The sequence below is a fragment of the Osmerus eperlanus genome, chromosome 7 (genome assembly GCF_963692335.1).
Source record: "Osmerus eperlanus chromosome 7, fOsmEpe2.1, whole genome shotgun sequence".
Taxonomy (NCBI): Eukaryota; Metazoa; Chordata; class Actinopteri; order Osmeriformes; family Osmeridae; genus Osmerus; species Osmerus eperlanus.
The window spans coordinates 17,377,158-17,397,153 of record NC_085024.1 but is presented as its reverse complement, the minus strand read 5'-3'; the positions used below and the strand labels follow the sequence as shown (position 1 = coordinate 17,397,153).

The following is a 19,996-nucleotide window of genomic DNA, read 5'->3' as shown; positions in this document are numbered from 1 at the left end:
TTCAGAAAGATGCTCCAACCCCCTCGAGCCAGTCCTTGTTTAATCTCGTCTTTTGGAAGGCAAAGGGCAGGAGAGCAGAGGAGAGAGCAGCTCTGCGATTAATGTTATTAATTCCCACACCCTAACCTTCTGCTTCCTCTTACACTTTAGGGAGGGGTAAAAAAAATGCTTCAAAGTGTTTGGCTTTGCCAAAAGGCTCGGTAGGAGGGGAACTTGATGTACACTGGGTCACCCAGTGTAAATCACTGAGATCACTATCATTAGAATAAGTTTATTAGACTTTATGCTGCATTTTCTGTTTGATTTACTGCACTGTCCCAAGTGCTGTTAGGTAGGCATATAGGGCTCTCTTGCATGAGGCAGACCTTCCGTTACATTGCAGCAACCTGACAATAACATCCCTATTTTACTGGAGGTGAACATTGCAGAAACCTTACTATGATATTGGCCGATAAATCACCACCATCAGGCTGAATGCATGCATGCATGGGTTGCTGTGTTGATAGAGACCTGTTCACAGTTTATTCACACTGTCTTAACAAATGGATGTGATATGTTGGAAGATGATATAGTCAAATACATGAAAAGCATGCCTTTCATTATTCGACACTATATTAAACCCAATGAGGAATTGCATTCAATTACTAACTTCATGCCAGAGTATGGACACTACCATAGTTCTTCCAACTACGCTCTTCCCTTTGGACACAAGATTTTACACACTGACTTTTATTTGGGCAAAAGAGCAAAACAGACTGGCTGGCACATATTCAAGGGTGTGAACAGGGTACAGGTGTTTCCTCATGGAGCAGACATCTGACTTCACCTGAGGTTCAGGTGAAGTTAGGACACCTGTGCTGTTCTAACACGTTACCTCCCTGTAGAGGGCTTTATGATTCAGGTGTTAACACACCTAGATATATTTAAAATCATTGAAGTGTTTCAGACACACTGCAATGAAAAATAAAATGCATAAGAGGAAAGCCCAAATACAGCAGTCTTGACAGAAAAAAATCAAATTCAAAGAGATTTGAGTTTTGTGCTTCTGCAGCAAAGTTGAATTTGTTACATCTTAAAATTCAAAAATGTGAAATTTACAAATATTACAATTACAATAGTTTTGTAGACAAATAATTAACTAATTATCTGATTACTGGTGATTTTTGGAACTATGTTTTATTATTTAAATATATGTAAAACATAACCTAACTCAGGTATAGTGGCAGGTCAAATTAATGCAGAGATTCTCTGGTACAATACAAACAGTTTAATTGTGTCATTAACAATCAATACCCACTCCTAGTTAGAACATGTTCTGCATAAAGAAACCGAGAAACACTTATAAAACAGTCAGTCGTAACAAAATAACTGGTGTTCTCATTGAAATAAACTCATAAAAAAGAAATACTTTTTATACAGAATATTTATACAGGAATAGCATCTGAATTGGATTGTTAACCAAAGGAAGACACATCGCAGACATCGATATTCACACAAATTGCATATGTTTTTCTCTCTAATGTGTTCTATAGATTAGTCATTTACCTAAGCTTATTTGCATGATAGTAAAAATTGCATACAACATTAAGTGTGAAGCTTGTAGCATGAGTTGCTTGACATACAGCACGTTTTATAGGCAACCTTTAAAGCACATTTTCCATTTAAAACGTTAAGACACTTTGTTTTTTACTGCCCATCAAAATTACATTTATAAATAGAAAAGTATCAGTGAAATTAAAAAGCGCTACTGTATATAACAAACTTTCCAAAAAAGTAATTACATCAAAAACACTGCATGGAGTGCAAATAAATAATGTAGGACAACAAATAAAACAGAGGTTGTGATTCACATTTTTAACTGTGTGGCGTATCATAAAGTTACAGTGAAAAAGGTTTCACAAAATAATCTAACATTGGCAGTGCCATATAGTACAAGGCATTTGTTGGCATAGTTTCTTTAAGACTGTATTTCTTTTTACAGTAAATATATGTCTTATTATATATATTTATATTTATTCCTTAACAAATAATATGTAAAGATTGAGCCATTTTCAGTAATGCTCCTGGATTGCATTCCACAGTCTGAATGATCCGTAATCATGTATTTTTTTTATTTTATATATATATTTTTTTAAATAATAGCTAACATGCCAGAAGGCTCCAGGCTTTGTACCTCGTCATTAAGGCCTTGTCATCCACTTGGTCCTCAGTTTCATATGCATTTCGAAAATCAGTTAACATCACATACGTAAACACCTATCGGAGTCCTATCAAACTCCGGGGGGCGGGGGGTGGGGGTGGGGGGGGATTTTTAATTTAATCAGTAGCTCAAAATGAAAGAAGATCAGTGTAAAACAACAGACATCAAGTGCAGTCAGCAAATATCCACGGCAATGTATTTAGAATATTTTTTTTTGTGCAGGTATTTAAATGGTGCATCAGTCTTTACAGTGAATAATACAAGTACAAAATAAAGAAGTTAAACTTCTCGTATTACTGAGTCTGTGAAAATGGGCTTTCCAGTGTGAGAACATGTTGCTTGGCCTGTCAGTCTGCAATTGATAAACACTACTCGTATGCATTCAGTCTGGACTCTGATAAATACACTACTTTTCTGGAGCGCCATTGTTCAGCATAGCTCACAGTCTGTGGCTGTATGAGATCACCATTCTCCGAGAGCAGACCCTGTTTGGGAGCCTGCTTTACACCTTGGCCTCATGCTCTGATTGTGCTTGGGCTTCAGCATGTGCCAGCTGTTCCTCCATCTTGATGGAGAAGATGGTGTTGTTGGTCTGAGTGCTCTCCTCAAGCTCCTTCAGCAGCTCCCCACCATCCCTGAAGTCCGACAGCTCTTCCTCGAAGGCTGGGCTGCTGCTGGTGCTGCTGTTCGTGGCGTTGCTGGGCTCCTTGGGCGGCTTTGCCGGATGGTTGACATAAAAGCGCTGGTTCTGGAAGAACTTGATGATGGTGAGCTTGGGCAGGTCCAGCTGGGCCGACAAAGTGTGAATGGCCTCCTCGTCCGGATACAGGCCCACGTCCTGGATGAAGCTCTGGAGGATGCCCAGGGCCTCTAGGGAGATTTTTCCTCCGCCCGTGCGAGCCTTGGCATGGGCCCCTCCGCGGCTGCCCTCGTCCTCGGTCTCCGCCGGGGAGGCTGTGGAGGGCTGGCGAGGGGGCAGCCGGGGGCCCATGGGCGCATGCTGTTGAGGCTGCTGTTGCATGGGCTGCTGGGACAGCAGAGGCTGGGAGGGATGCTGGAGAGACATGGGGGGCTGGTGGTGCTGATGAGGCTGGGGGGGCTGATGAGGCTGGGACTGCAGCAGGGTGGGGATGAGGAGGAGACAAGAAGGGGGGTGGGGGAGACGGGGGTGTGATCAGCAAACACTTATCGGCAGCTCAGTGAGCCCTTTCATACGAAATCAATTGAGTTGCGTGGAAAAAAATGACCCCTCTGTGTATAGAACGGTTGCTTAGCTAAAGGAATTTCCAAGTGATATCTCACTGAATGTAATCAGTTCTCCTGAAAAAACTTTTTTTGTGCGTGTTTAGATTGTGTCTTATTGTAAGAGGGTGAGAGCCACCAACTCTTGAAGATACACACATACAATACTCAAACTAATGAACATGAACACATTACAAACAATTGCTCATTCACACACACACACACACACACACACACACACACACACACACACACACACACACACACACACACACACACACACACACACACACACACACACACACACACACACACACACACACACACACACACACACACACACACACACACACACACACAGTTCACAGGGAAACTGTATATGGTAGTCTCAAAAGCTTATCAGACTCTATTCAAATGCTATTGCAGACAGAGATAAACAAACTGTGTGTGTACAATTCACGTTGAGATGTCTGTCGATTGCAAAGCTGTGAGAATGCTATCGATGGCTCTGCTTTGCAGGCTGTATCCGTTAGAGTAAACACATGACACATTACTCCTAGAATGTCTCATTGTTTGGTTGGAGAGAGAGGTTGAGTGGGCAACTCGTGGTCCCTATTGACCGTACAAAACTGTGTATTTTTTTAGAGTCAGAGCCACTCGAATTGGGTGTTTCATAATGAAGTTTAGAAAACACAGCACTTTACAGATAGCTTATCAGGCAGCTGCACAGCTGTTCTCAAATATCTCATTTACAGTAATAAAAGTATACTAGGAGCTATATTAAGGGCAGGTTATCCAATGCAAGCTCATATATTGTTCTGTACTTCACTGTGTGTGAAATCTATTTGAAAAGTATTTTAATTGGAGTTAACTAATATGGTTTCATAGATTAAGTGAAAATGTGTGATATTGTTTATTTATTATTACAAATGGAAAAAAGGACCAACATTATGCATGATCAGGTTTGTTTCAGCACCATTAAGACTAAATAGCTATTTATTCATATTCCTATCAAACAACTCCAGTGTTTTTTAACCTTTATCGGAAGGTGGAAAAATCATTATTTCAAATGTGTTTTTTTGTGCTGATCAACAACACACTATTTTATAGGGTGTGAGCCTTAGAAATTTTGCACTCATTTGCTAATGTCCTTTTAAAAAGGAAACCTATTAGATTAGCTGAAGCTAACTTGACTTTGAAAAGGTTTTCATTAAAAGTAGAAGCATGATCTATTCTGATACTCTAACATTCTAACACTCATCTGAAACATATAATTTAGGTTAAGGTTACAAACACAAAAAAGTAACAAACAGGTTAATTAGAATGAATAATAACTGGGTTTTGTGTAACATGGAAAAATGAATAAATAAATAAAATAAATATATCAAGGAATATTGAGTTGTTTTGTGCTTTAGTGTGTAAAGGAACTTTTTCTCCTCACCTGCAGTGGGTCTGTAGACATATACATCAGAGTTGGGGTCTGTGGGCACACATATCAGAGTTGGTATTCGCGTGTGAGGGTGAACACACTGTGTCTGGGTGTTTACAGCCCCGCGTATGTATGTGTGTGTGTGAGAGAGAGAGCACACTGCACAGCTCAGCCTGTGTGTGGGGTCTGCCTCACCTGCATGGGGTCGGTGGACACATGCATCATGTGGGGGGGCCTGTCTGTGTGGTGCTGCTGTCCTGCGCTGCTCTCCTGCTCGTAGATGGCGTCCCGCTCGGCCTGGGCCAGACTCAGGAAGCGGCGGATCATGGACAAGTTCTCCCACAGTGTGCGGTTTTCTGGAGAGGGGTCCTCCTTCCATCGAAGCAGCTCACATAGCCACCCCTGCGGAGGGCATCACACAAGGCACAACAATGATGAGACATTGACGGGTCATTGACTGTGTTTTGGTTGACCCTGCAGTATGAATATGGGTTTTAAGATTATGCTACATAATCTAACAAAAGGACAACAGAAATGTGATTGTACAGCAAACTTTTGCTGGTAACATTTTGGGCAAGTTTCATAAACAAATATTGGCAATATGGAAAGTCACGAGTACAACTGAACTGGATTCGAGCACACAGCTCTGTCACAGGAGGCGGATTAAATAAATAAATAACATTTATCTTCCATGCTTAACACACTCCAGCAGAGGGCCATGAGAGATGAGGTTGTCGGCTTACAAAACGATACCCACTGTACTTGCTTCTTAGTTCCGCTACAGGTGGTTTCTATTTGTGCAGCTGACATGTACCGAGTACAAGACAGACTCGTACAGTAGTTTTCCGATGGATGAAGATTTTCTGGGACTCACACATCAAGAGCTATGTGAGCAATTTGTAGAGAAACAGCATAAAGGGGTGAGTCTGTCACTGTGAAGCCAGACCACCCCTGCTCTTACCACCAAAAATGAATTAATTCACATGGGATAATAAATGGTTATTCTTCAGGCTAGACATGATTGGATTAGGCAGTGAATAATTTGCCTTTGTTTTAGTTTAGGTATATTTAAATGTATGCATTTTTATATGTCATGTGAACTGAAACTTTAGTTGCAGTCACAATCCCAGGAAAAGTGTTAAAAGTCAAGGCCTCCTAAATCACTGCTAGACATTTTCTTTCAATCTCACATCCTCCTCAGTACTGAATGTAATTAACTGCCATCCATTACCATTGCGTATGTCAATGTGGACACAAAAACTAATAGGAACCTATGCATTTGGAAAGTAGATTGGAGATTAGAGGGACAGACATAATGGGTGGAGGACAGTAGAGTTATCAGACTGTGTGTATGTGTGCATGTGTGCGCGCACGCGCGCGCGTGTTGTTCAGCTGGTAGCCTGTCTTGGCAGGGTGACAGGGTGGTGTTGTAATCTCCCGGCCAGTGTGCGGCAGCACCTTTCATTTCCACAGGATTACAACGCAGTGTTCCACACGCACGCACACACACACACAGGGCAGAGCCATGCTGCCACACTGCATGCAAGAGATAACTCAGCATTTCTGTTGTCCCCTGTTCCAACTCCTCCCCTAAGCCACATCAAACCCAGGAGGGTTTGTAGAGAAAGCTGGATGAGAGGGGAGAGAGAGAGAGAGAGAGAGAGAGAGAGAGAGAGAGAGAGAGAGAGAGAGAGGGGGGGGGGAAGAGAGTGAGTGAGTGAGAAAGAGGGAGAGAGAGGGTCATAAAGACTGCCTGCCCACCTTGTTCCTTTGCCACGTTTATTGTTGCGTTTTTAATTTGCATGCAGGAGGATTTGGACGGCAGCGCTCCGATTCTGGTGTCTGTGGTTTCAGCCGATTCGCCAGTGAGGAATAGCCTCTCCCTCCTGCCTTTCCTCCTCCTCACCCACATGCCTCCAAGTCTCTACTCAAAGCCTAAGTAACACGCTACCACGGCACTGCCGCACAGTAATCCAACTCAAATACTCCCCAAACCAACAGGATTAAACCCAAAGTACTAGAGCCAATCAAACAAAAGCTCAATGTGAACTCCATCCTAATGCTGGGAAGTCCTCAAAGAGAAAAATGACAAAAAAAAAATGCTACGCAAAGAGCAATGCATTTTCCAGGTTCAGATTGCTCAACAAAAAAGTGAAAAAAAAAGAAAAATCTCTATAATATAAATTATATTTTAAGTTACTTTTAATTAGTTAAGTTAATTTTTGGAAAAAACACTGCCCAAAACTGAAGCTGAAAACACCCTCTCTGTCCCTGTACATAGTTTGCATTTTCCATGGTGCTTTAAAAGTCTGAAGTTGTATTGTTATTAAGCAACTTTATTTTTTTGTGTGAACTTATTTTGTGTAAAGGACAGTAGAGGAGAGTCACCTAGCCTTTCCATTTCAATACGACATTGATCGAACCTTCAGCGCAGATGTACATGCCTTGGGGTCAAAAGGTGCAGAATTATAAGGTAATAAAGTCTTCAGCGGTCCTCATGCAGCCTTGTAGAGCTCCCATTGTGTGGCCACGGTATAAATAGCAAGCAGGCGTTCTGATAAAAATATTTCACTCCTGACACAATGGCTGAATTCATGCGCGAGATTTACCCAACTATGCAGCGGCACACCGTATGCGTGTGCTTGTGTGAGCGTGAGTGTGTGTGAGCGAGTGTGTGTGTGTGTGTGCAGCAGTCACAAGCTGCCAATGAGAGCATAGGCCTGGTCTGTCAGAGAACAGCATGGTATTCACCCCCCTCCCCCACCCCAAAATGGAGACACATTACTGCATTAATAAACAAGTGGCTCTGCTGTGAAAACCCTGCATGGGAACGAGAGAGGGAGCGAGTGAGAGAGCCAGAGAGAGATAGAGAGAGGGGAGGAGGGGGAGAGTGAGAGAGCCAGAGCGAGAGAGAGATAGAGGCCAGCTCGGCCTTCTCTGTCACACGGCATGGCCAACACCTTACTGTAATCTCATTTACTGGTTATCATCAGACCCCATCAGCCTGACCTCACTCACCGCACCAAACAAGCCGACAGATGTCCATCAATTCGCTTTTTTTTTCTCTCCCCTCCCCGAGACAGGATTATAGCATGATAAAATCATGCAATGTTCTACCACGAAACAAAAGGTACTGTGTGTGTTTTAGATGTCACAGATTTAACCTTGTCCGAGACACACACCGACAAAAAAAAGTTTTGAGGAAAACATTGGGAATGTTGTGGCTTACTAGAAGTTCATCAGCCAGACAAACATCTCTCATGTCCGAATGGGAGAAAGACAAGCAGGGGAGTGACAAAGCATTATTGTCTTTCCCTCCATAGACCTGGCAGCAGGCCAAAGCCGGCAGACAATGCTATGCAGATAAACGCAGCCGATAACATGGTATGTTCAAACCTGCTTCTCCTCCCGAGTGAGCATGCACGGGTGCGTGCCCTGCAAATGACGTGTGATGGGTCGTAAATATGGTACGCCGTGACGACCACGTCCATCTGCTGACTGGGGGAGCGACTTACAACATGCTTGCTTTGGGTAGACGTCCAGGCATATGTGAATCTCCCGCTATGATAAGCAAAGATTGACTGCTCGAAAATGTACCCTGTTTTCAAAGCAGGAATTTGTCATATAAATAGGGTAGCTTGAAAGACCCATTCAAGGTCATGGTTTTGGCATGGAGAGTGAAGAGGGAGAATGGGGAAATGGGTCAACCCTCTTATTTGAACTCCTAATCATCCCTGAGGGTAAACTTAAGATTCAGTTACATGTAGTCAATGCTTATTTATTTATTCATTTCATTTATTTATTCTATGTATTTTTTCTCTTTATATATTAACCCTCTCATATGAGGACTTGGGTCAGACAGCCTGGCCTAAATGCTCACATACAGTAGTGACCTGAAGTTTAAATAGAGGGCAAGGCATCTTAAATTGGGTTATTATATTAGATATTAGACACACTATGCAATGATATTGTCTACATGAACTCTGCAACATTTATCACCATTTAAGAAGCATCATTAGATGTTCTAAAAAGTGCCCAATTGCCTACCATTAAGTTTGGAGACAGCTGCTTGATTGGTTATCAGATCTCTTCTGTAGTCATGGTCAGCAGAAGATTGCTGCTCATTTGAAAGGAACAAGGCAACCTGCTTCTCTGCTTTCCAAGTGGGACTTGGGAAGGCATTTCAGAACTGAAGTGGGAATGGAATGATATCAAGGTCCTCAGCTGGGAAACCTATGATGTCAGTGTTGACGGAGTTAAAGGCTGTGACCTCACCAGTCACAATAACCCAGCTGACAAAGATAACAGACTGGCTGCTCATATGCACATGCTTGCAGGGCGAGGCATGATTATTCAGGAAATGGGGCTCTTTGTCAGCAATTACTCCCATTACAATGGTAACCAATTCGGTGTTACAATATGTCACAGTTGCTCAAATCGTGAAATTGTCCATGAGTGTTCTGAAACCCATAGATACTTGGGTGTAGAGAATATTAAAAATACTTTGTATAATCCCAAATAATTTTGATTCAGTTATCCTTTACCTAAATGTAACTATTAGGGTAACATTGTTGATGATGTATTACATATATTAAAAGCCTGCAATGCTAGTCACGGCATAGCTACAATACTCTTTAACACTTACACTTCTATAGATTGTGTATATACAGTGGTTTAGGCATGAAACAATAGCAGTTAGGATGGTAAATACAACATAGATCAACAACAAGAGGGGGGGGGGGTGAATGGAGAGGTTGAGAAAGTATGCAGATAAACAACAAACAGCTAATAGCACAAGAATTAGAAGCACATCCAGCTCCTTCGAGAAGTGCGTTTCGGATTCCATCAATTATAAAAGCTTAATTGAGTTTTAATTCAAAGCTGAGGTTTAATTGCTAATATCAGAGCAGAATTAAGCTGATAAATCACAACTGGTCTTATTAAATTATGGATTGAAATAACAGAGAACCTGCTAATTGTGCGTGTCAGCTAAATCTGTATTCTTAATTGAATGGTCTGCTTTACCTGAAAGTAAACCTTGGGCCAATGTTTCCTACATTACATTCCAACTTTAGTGGAAAATGTTAAGGGGGCGAAAGTATATGATTCATGATGACAGAGAAATTAAATTATGAAGAAATTATAACTTTCTGAAAATATGAGATGATTAAAATAAGGGTTTTCAACCTGAGTTATGGCACTGCAAGAGGATGCTCAAAGAGGTCAACAAATAACCAAATAGCATCAACAAAGACTGGTAAACAAAATCTTAGTACCAGGGAGTGTGTATGAGAGAGAAAGAGAGAGAGAGAGGTAGAGAGTACTAGTAAGCACCAGCCTGAGCACTTCAACGGGTCCTAATGTCCCCCATACAGTCCCTCACTCTTACACCGCACACGCACACGCACACACACACACACACACACTCTCGATTCAACACACACTGCATCTGCCGGAGCTAGTGGCTATAGTCAAATTGAAATATTTCCCGGCGTGTGTCAGAAGCATGCAGAATGGTAATTATGACAGATCTGATTAGGCGGGCCGAGTCGAGCGGCTCCGGGCTGCAGGTGCGACCTTGTGCATTCCTGCGTGTGTAAATAAAATTCATTACAAGCGTGGGGGGCGCGCGGCGCGTGACATCGGCGCGCGCGGGGGACTCCCACGGGGGGCACCCTAATGGAATATTTTCCCTGAGTCTAATAATACAGTTGGTATTGACTTGAGGTAATTAGGGGGATCATTAAAGCGCTTTTCCCGGCGTATTTGCCTGCCTGATCAGATTAGCGAGAATGGGCCTCAGAACAAGCCCTGTGTGGTCTGTCAGAGGAGAGGAGACAGTGGGAGAGGGCTTGCAATCTACTTCACTCCTGAGCTGGAGAGTGGGTGGGGGCATGGAGGGTGAGGGCCACTCTGGGCTCTGACTGTGGACAGGGGAGTAGAGGTGGGTTAGAGAGTGAGAGGTAGGGGTAGAGAGTGAGAGGTAGAGAGTGAGAGGTAGGGGAAGAGAGTGAGAAGTAGGGTTAGATAGTGAGAGGTAGGGGTAGAGAGTGAGAGGTAGGGGTAGAGAGTGAGGTAGGGGTAGAGAGTTAGAGGTAGGGGTAGAGAGTTAGAGGTAGGGGTAGAGAGTGAGAGGTAGGGGTACAGAGTTAGAGGTAGGGGTAGAGAGTGAGAGGTAGGGGTACAGAGTGAGAGGTAGGGGTATAGAGTGAGAGGTAGGGGTAGAGAGTGAGAGGTAGGGGTATAGAGTGAGAGGTAGGGGTAGAGAGTGAGAGGTAGGGGTAGAGAGTGAAAGGTAGGGGTATAGAGTGAGAGGTAGGGGTAGAGAGTGAGAGGTAGGGGTAGAGAGTGAAAGGTAGGGGTAGAGAGTGAGAGGTAGGGGTATAGAGTGAGAGGTAGGGGTAGAGAGTGAGAGGTAGGGGTAGAGAGTGAAAGGTAGGGGTATAGAGTGAGAGGTAGGGGTAGAGAGTGAAAGGTAGGGGTAGAGAGTGAGAGGTAGGGGTAGAGAGTGAAAGGTAGGGGTAGAGAGTGAGAGGTAGGGGTAGAGAGTGAAAGGTAGGGGTAGAGAGTGAGAGGTAGGGGTAGAGAGTGAGAGGTAGGGGTAGAGAGTGAGAGGTAGGGGTAGAGCAGGAGGAGGACAAGAGGAGAGGGGGAAGTCAGTGAGAGATAGTGACAGGGGGAGGTGTGAGAGAGAGGGTGAGAGAGTAAGAAGCAAGAGGTCAGGAGAGTGTAAGCGGGCATGCTCAGTGTGACTCCAGTCCTGGCTAAAGGGGGTTCATGAATCAGTGGAGAGGTGGAAGGAGTTAAGGAAAGAGGGTGGGATGCTGGTGGGGGGGGGGTGGGCGGTGGGAGATTCCTCTGTCCATTAAACAATAAGAGAATGGCTCATTTCAGTGTGAGGAGGACTTTGTCGTTTGCAAGATCATTCATTCGTTAAATTAATTATTCAGACATCTGGGTCTACAGTTCAAGGAATAGTGTCTTTAATAATGCAGCAAATCTGCACATCGTTTCCACGGCAACCTAATAACCATAAATAAATCAATTAATAAACATGTGTGGCTTTATTTCCCTTTTGGTACCAAGCTCTCATTAAATTTCAGGGGAAAGACAGACACCTAAGTCTGTAAACAAACCGATAATAGTTGGATAGATTTCCACTGAAAGAAGAGAAGTTTAGCTTTGAGGCCACCTTAAAAACACTTTAGTTCTATCCTGGCTATAATCTCTCTGTATCATCAGGATTTCTTTGGATTCAGAGACCCATGTTAAACAGACACGTTTAACAGACTAAACTGGGTATACCTTCCACACAAGTACTAAAACACCTTTCACTTACTGATGTGGGCTGTGTCCATGACAACAATTATAAATTTTCACCCCCAGGTTTGGCCACAGCAACACCAGGTATTTGAATTAGTTTTTTGTCCCATTTAAAATACTTGGGATTAGGCTGAGACATCTGAGTGGGATGCAAAGCCATCAGGCTGTCCTCATTCAAAACCGAAAAACAAGGCTTTCAACTAACCCAGGAAATGAATCATCCGAGAAGCAGGAAGGGGGAGGTGGGGGCTGTTAGAGTGATCGTCCAGTAATTTCACCAGCGTCACCCACTCCTCCCCCTCTCACCCACCCCATCTTTTCCACTCTAGAATAGCAAGACACTCGGTGCCCCTACTGCAACCCCCCACCCCCACCCGAGGGGTACCGTGCCAGGTGGGTGCAGGGTGACAGATGGCACACACCAGCCCCTCGACCCAACCCCCTCCCCGCTCTCCCTACTGCACCAGCCCCCTGCCTGGCCCCCCTGGTGGCGCAGCGGCAGACCAGATCAGTGCCATTCTGTCTCATTAGAGCCTGGCTAATTAGCGTAGCCTCTTCCAGGGGAGAAGTAGGAGAGGGAGAGAGAGAGGCACACAAAGATAAAGAGAGAAAGAAAGAAAGAGAAAGAGAGAGAAAGGAGATGGGGGCGGGGGCGTTTGGTGGTGATTGGTTGTCCGCTGGTCATTCTAGAATCATGGGGCTACGAGCCCTGTAGTGAAGGGGCTCTCAGGGTGCTTGTTGCATGACAGCAGGGACTCTGATTCCCACAATCACACTCAGGATGTGTCAGCAACTCAGATACCAAGCTCCCCACAGCTAGCCTCCCTGACGCTAGCTTCCGCTATTTAGCAGCCAAAGTGGCACAGCTAACCGCCCTCAGTGTTAGCCTAGCCAACACAGCTAGCCTCCTTGTTAACTTAGCGAGAAACAAAGAATGCTAGCTGCCACCTTCAAGCTGGTTTACACTAGTAACATTAACACTGGCTACCTAGAAGGCTAGCCTAAACTTCTCAAACCAAATGGGGAGTCTGCTAATGCTCAGTGACAGGCTACTTCTGCCAGCATTGTATCTTGTAGCCGACATCAACACAGGGTCTGAACAAAGTTGTGTGCAGCCAGCAATTCTTTAAACTGAAACATTACTTCTATCTGATAAGAATATGATGGTTCATAAATACATTTTTCTAAAAACAAACAAACACTACCAAATGATCAAAACAGGGTGTCTCACGGGTACAAAAGAAATATGTACAGGCTGTACATGTACAATATGACTGAATATCATAGTTTACATTGACTTAGTACAACCAGTCACAGTAAAGAGGGTTTTGAAAAGCTACAGTGAATATGAGGGAGAGCTACCAGTTAAAAGCTGGCAGGGGCCTGCTGTGGTTACGAGCCCTGAGAGGGGATGGGATGGCTTGCATCCAAATCTCACCCTAACTCCCCCCCCACACACACACACACACACCCACACAGTCACAAACACAAGCACAGACTCTCTTCTCTTTCTAATCTCCTCCCTTTATCTCCTCCCATCCCATCCCTCTTGCTCATCTGTCTCTCGCAGGGCACTCTCACTCAAGGAAGACAATCACACACGCACACAGAAACACACACACATGGAAACAATCTCTCCTCCAACCCCTCCCACAACACCCTGCCCCCACCCTATGCCAGCTCTACCAGGGTGCCTCTATACATGTATGTAACCTCTGACAATTACAGTGATACAGTGGGCAGAGGGATGGCACACCACGCCTATAAGGCACGCATGCGCCAATTTCCGTGATGAGGCCTCTCTTCCTCCCCCATTCCTGCTGAACCCCATATGGGCAAGCTGCCAACCTCAACCTCGACGCACCCATCCCTCACTACCCATCCCCCCTGCTCCTTCAACTCCCAACCCCAGCAGGCCCTGTCTGGGTTACAGCCCAACCTAGGCCTGGGTGTCTGGTATGGATCTCGGGTCTCCTGTTCTGAGGTCTGGTGTTGAGCAGCTACTTCCCCTGGTGGTGGTGAGGGCAGTGTGGGCCGGGAGGGGGTACCAGCTGCCCGGGGAGCGCCCATTACGAGATGGAGCCAGAGATAAGTGCTCTCCCAGGCCCCCTTTCACAGGCATAATTAGCGCACTTCTTATCTGCTGCTCAATTCACATTCACACCCGCCCGCAATGAATGAAGCAGGGACGAGAGAGAAGAGAGAGAGAGAAGGTGGGGGGATGGAAACTATAGAGGCAAGAGGCACAGTGGAAACCTGTTCCCAGACAAATGATCATTTGAGAGGAGACAGTTGTGATTTAATGCTATGTTTTGTCTTTGTACCCTCCCCCTCTCTCTCTCCGTACTTCTAAAAAGTCTTTGAACTCTCGAACAAAAACAGTGGTTTGTGCATCAAACTGCAATTTGGTAAAACAAAGGTATCTGGAACTATAATCATCCTAATCAGCAAGAAAAAAAAAACTTACACAGATATTTGCAGATAATTTGATTCTTTCTAATCTATTTTCTTTTTCATCAAATACAATTGGGAGAAATGTCCTACTGTGCTACTTCAGATATATGCAACCTTTAATAATAAAGCTTTGTGCTGCATTTCTTTAATTACTTTTAATAAGTATTCAACTGATGGTAATTTTTTTGCGAACACAAGCTGGTAGTGCTCAATGAGTGGGTTGTTCACCAAGAAGATAACAGGGCAGCGCATCGAGTTGAGAGTAATTCAGAGCACTGCTAACATAAACAGATTTGTTTTGTGTTGAAACACTACCTGCTGTTCTCTGCAACCCACAATAAAGCAGACATACAGTATGTCGTTATAGCAATAAATCACCTCTATGGCGTTATAGAGGAGGATTGTGTAACGTGCCTCAGTCATAATCCCTGGTTACTGGTGGACGCAATTGTTTTCATGGAGTCTACGCTATACATCCAGGTTTAGTTTGAGGATTGTTTTGTTTTGCTTGTTTGCCTGACAAGGAAAGAGCCAACCGTCTCACTGTCTCAACAACATGTTCAGACGTGAATTGAAAACACTATATCTGTAGCACTGCAGAACACCTACAGTAAAGGATTGGTAACTAATGCATTCAAAGATAAAGTGAGTGTTTTGCACATTGGGGCCTCTCGGAATGACACTAGCATCGATAGACCCATTTGAAAGATATATCAGAAGTTATGCTCCTTTCTAAAATGTCTTAGCTATTAAAGTCGTACTGTAAGTATCAAAAGTTTGTACATTTTGTATTCCTACTATACCACATTTGTGTTTACATTATGTCACCCTGGCTATACAGTACAGATACAAGAATCCTGCTTTTGAGATTCATTCCATGTGCTGCTACTTTAGTTTCAGCTCGTAAACAGGCACGTTTTCGGTTTTGATATATCATCTCTATTGTTTTTGTGAACAGAGACTTTTCTTCCTCATAGGGCAGGTAACAAAACAGAACAGGTTTATAAGAGTACATTTGTGTCTAAACCAAACCTTTTGGGAGGTCAAATGAAACGTTGCGTACCTGACTCTTGGAGGCAGCCACCTTGGCGAACAAGGCTTGGGACACTTTAGCCCTCTTCATCTCCTGCTGGATCTCATCGTAGATGGAGGAGTTGATGTTGAGGATGCAGCTCTCTGTCTTGCCGTTCCATTCGCTTGGAAGGGGTGAGGGCTTCACCTGGGAAACAGCAAAGATGGGCTGCAGCTTAGCACCTGTAGATTCTAGATTGTAGAGTCTCTTTACCGTGTGACAATAACCGGAATGTATGGTGTCAGTGTGACATGTTTAACTACATGTTGGTCTGAATCAGCCAAGTGACTTATATTGACACTCTCCCCATATATACAGTAACGTGGGCCTTCGCACAACAAAAAACAATGAGGGTGATGTGTACAGTTTCAAGCATGATGCTACTGTAGGCTATAGTGTACGCTAGGGTGGCAAGTGGGATTGAATAGAGATAGCAGAGAGGATTGTTTGCTCACAGGAGAGATGCCCACTGGGATTCTGGGGTTCCAGTCCTCCTGTCTGACGTTGTTACAGTCTTCTCTCCTGGGCTGGGGATGGGGGCGACAACGGAGGTTTGTTTGTTCAGACGTATAGGGACAAAAGGGATTTAGCTGAACACACATGCACAGAAGTGTACAGACATGTGGACAGTCACATACCGTAGACACATGCAACTTCGCGTACACAAATGCAACTGCATGGACACAGATACAGGAATAAAACCACACATCACAGTGGCTGTTTTTGCCTCAATATGAGCTCTTACAAATACAGCCCGGATTCAAATCACCCCACATATAAAAGTCTAAAGTGTAAATCATCCGATATATTAAGTATACTGTTCAAATCACCCCATAAAGGCTACTGTTCAAATCACCCCGTAGATATAAAGTCTACTGTTAAACCTAAGGCCATAAATTAACAGCGACAAATGCAAGAAACATTTTACGGATCAGCAGACCAATTAAGTCTCGCTATACTCCTCAACTTTCTTTAGGTGTGCTTGACTTCAATTTACGGCTGCATGAAATTTAACTAAATGAATCTACTGCAGCCAACATGAAGGCCCTGGGGAAAAAAACGCTGTTACTTACTTTATATTATATAATACACACAGTAAATGCGTATTGTAATGTTATCTCAGACATTCCTCAGTGGTGATAAGCACTTCCAACCCTAAACTTTACATTACAGGGTTTCTGTAAATTGGGAAATGGCCAGCTCTCCTCACACATGCAAAAATATTATATTGCTAAGGACCAAATGGTTATTGCTATTTTGACAACATGGACTCTGCTTTGGAACACAAAGGCCAAGTAAAAAGTATTTCGTAACATGCAGTTATGTTTGGTCTCAATGTATTGCCCACTCATTGACAAATGGTGCCAAATATTTGCGGATATATTCTAAATGTGTTTGGATGGTTTCAGACTATTTATGTCTCTCTCTTTTCAGTCTCTTAACTTAGCCACGTGGTTTGTGCACTCATGTCCAAAATGCACCTTTCGATTTAACATATTTTCCCCGCAATTGATATATTAGCATCTAATTAAGCAGTACTTTGACCATTCTTGCTCTAATCTAGTTTTTTGCACAGGGTGTTAAGTAATGTTAAAGATGGTCAGGTAATTAGGAGTTTTGTATTTTCTTCATATTTATACGCTTTTCAGTTCACACCTCCCCTTCAGGCCACATGAACTTAATTTTTAATGTATTTTTTTATATTTTTAACCACAGTCGGAGCTGGGACACTGTGTCAAACTAATTGTTAGGGCTGGGACGTGCAAGAACTGGCGCTGGCTGTCAAGCCACCCATCAGGGCATGCGAGAAACATACCTCCGCATCTGTTTTTATGAGCGCTATAAAGTCCTCTCTGTCTCTCCTGAATTACCACCCTGCTTGATTTATGCGGCCAAAATTACATTGCGTCTGACTCAATCTGGCATATGGCCAGGGCTACTCCTTCTACCTGCTATAAGCACTGATCTAGATAGCTAATAAGGACAGGATAATATGTTATATAGGTGAGTACACAGTGCATGCTAGCCAGCAATCTAATAGGCAGGTTTGTGTGTGATCAGAGGACTAGAAAAGAAACAATGCTGTGGTGTCTAAAAAATATATTTACGGTGGTATCTATAAATATATACGGTGGTATCTATAAATGTATATATTTTTTTTAGATACCACCACATCATTAGTCTATTTTCTAGTGACAAAACGTGTATACATTATTTAAATACATATTATTGGCCTCCATCTTAATTTTTTTCATTTAAATATTGCTTTCATGAATTTGAAGAGGAAATTATAATAAATGGCAAAGTTGATGTAAATTGCGAAATAGGTATTAACGTGATGCTTGACCTATAATTTAATACATAATATATGTTGCATGAACGTTTTTTCAAGAAGATTTAAATGAGCTTGAATTAATTCAGGGAAATTATCAAAAAGGTATGCCTCATATTTACAGCTCAATGTGTCATTCAACTTTTGTCATTCAAAGCTGTTCAATGTGTTCTCTGTACAAAGGTCCTCCCACTTTCTACTATTAACACTCTCCACTTGCCCTCTCTCTCACACTATCTGTCTCTATCTCTCTCCATCAGTGCCTGCCTCGTTCTGAGCTTTGTCCATGTGAGAGGGCTTTGATTGTGGTGATGAGCGCTGAACTGCAAAGTGGCCTTCCCTCAGACCAACCAACAAACTTCTCAAATCATCCCAACTCTCTCTTCCTGTTTCAACAGAATAACAGCTTCTGTGTTTGGGCATGGATAAGCACACAGGGGTACTTTTTTTCCCAACCTCTTTCTCACTCTCTTGATCTCTCTGCCTCCCCATCTCCCCCTCTCTCTCTCTTTGACTTTCTCTTACCCCTGCTCTTTCTGTCACTTCAACACTCTTTTTCTTTCTCTCCTAAATAAAAGCCCCATCTTCAGTCGAGGCTGGACAGAGGAGGTCTTTGTTTGGCACTTCTATTCCCAGACACACTCCACCGCACTTCAATTGGGCCTAAGTAGGAAAAGTTGCCACGCACCTTTAAAATAAAAACCCTTTGATTGGTGTGGGTTAGAGGGTAGCGGTCAAGGCGGTTAGAGAAAGTGAATGAGGGACTGACTGGCAGACAGAATAAGGCACGATCCCCCACAGAGCTCGTCATTGCTGAGCGAGTCCTATTTTTAAGAGTCAGGCAGAGGTATAGGTGCCTAATGTGTGATAAAAGGTCAAAATTTGCACGTAAAAAAGGCTCCCATCTGGGGGGCCGACTCACCTGTTTGGGGATGGGCAAGTGTGTTTACGTGTATGCCAGTAAGCAAAAGTGTCTTTAAAAATTCACTAAAAGTGTACACCAAGAAATCGATTTGAAGAAATTGTTGGGGCACAAAATTACATGGACAAGCTCACTTGAACTGTTCATGACATATCTGAGTTGTACAACAACACAAGTAGTAGGCACATCAACACGTTACAATAAGGCTTCTGCGAGGCAGTACATAGACCATCTGATTAATTTGCCAGTTTGGAGAATTAAACAAAGCATTGCTAATTTACATTTCTACGCACAACTTCCTCGACGACCTCGCAAACTCCCAACTCTGCACGAGACCTGAAAAAGCTGCACCTGACCACTTTTCTTTGCACGTCTCGTAGACGGCCCTCGAGTGTGTACGGTGTGTGTGTGCGCGTGTGTGCACATGTGTGTGTGTGCACGTGTGAGCCACAGCCGCGCGCTCTCCCGTGTGTGGTACCTGTACGGGCCGACTGGGCGGGGTGCTGATGAGCGGGGCGGGGCCCATTGCGGAAGCGGCGGTCAAGCTCCTCTCCCTCTCGTCCTGGTAGATGCGGTCCCGCTCGACCTCGGGCAGCTGCAGGAAGTTCTGCATGGCCCGCAGGTTGACCAGCAGTGACTGGGACGCCGTCTTCGGGTCTTCCTCCTTCCGCAGGATTTCTGACAGCAGGCCCTGAGAGAGTAGGAGGGGGATGGGAACATACAGTGCGCGGGGGAGTCAGGTGGCTGAGCGGTTAGGGAATCGGGCTAGTAATCTGAAGGTTGCCAGTTCGATTCCTGGCCGTTCCAAATTACGTTGTGTCCTTGGGAAAGGCACTTCACCCTACTTGCCTCGGGGGGAATGTCCCTGTACTTTCTGTAAGTCGCTCTGGATAAGAGTGTCTGCTAAATGACTAAATATCTAAATATATCTAACACACACAAAGGGAGAGAGAAACACCACATTTAGTTACTTGTAGACTCAATAACAGAGCCTGAGAGACATCATTATATACTGTGGTCAA

At 43.8% G+C, this 19,996-nt stretch overlaps 1 protein-coding gene across 5 annotated transcripts in view; it reads right to left on the bottom strand.

The window, feature by feature from the left end:
* Positions 1-713: 713 nt before the first annotated feature.
* Positions 714-19,996, bottom strand: part of satb1b (SATB homeobox 1b) — a 44,832-nt gene continuing 25,549 nt past the window's right edge. For all 5 annotated transcript variants that reach the window (XM_062465372.1, XM_062465373.1, XM_062465369.1 and 2 more), the window contains 6 exons: positions 19,453-19,665; positions 16,176-16,247; positions 15,712-15,867; positions 5,067-5,273; positions 4,884-4,922; positions 714-3,314 (listed from right to left, as the gene is read on the bottom strand). In XM_062465372.1, the coding sequence (XP_062321356.1) occupies positions 2,703-3,314; positions 4,884-4,922; positions 5,067-5,273; positions 15,712-15,867; positions 16,176-16,247; positions 19,453-19,665 (1,299 nt within the window). In that variant the 3' untranslated portion in view covers positions 714-2,702. The remainder of the gene's footprint in view (positions 3,315-4,883; positions 4,923-5,066; positions 5,274-15,711; positions 15,868-16,175; positions 16,248-19,452; positions 19,666-19,996) is intronic.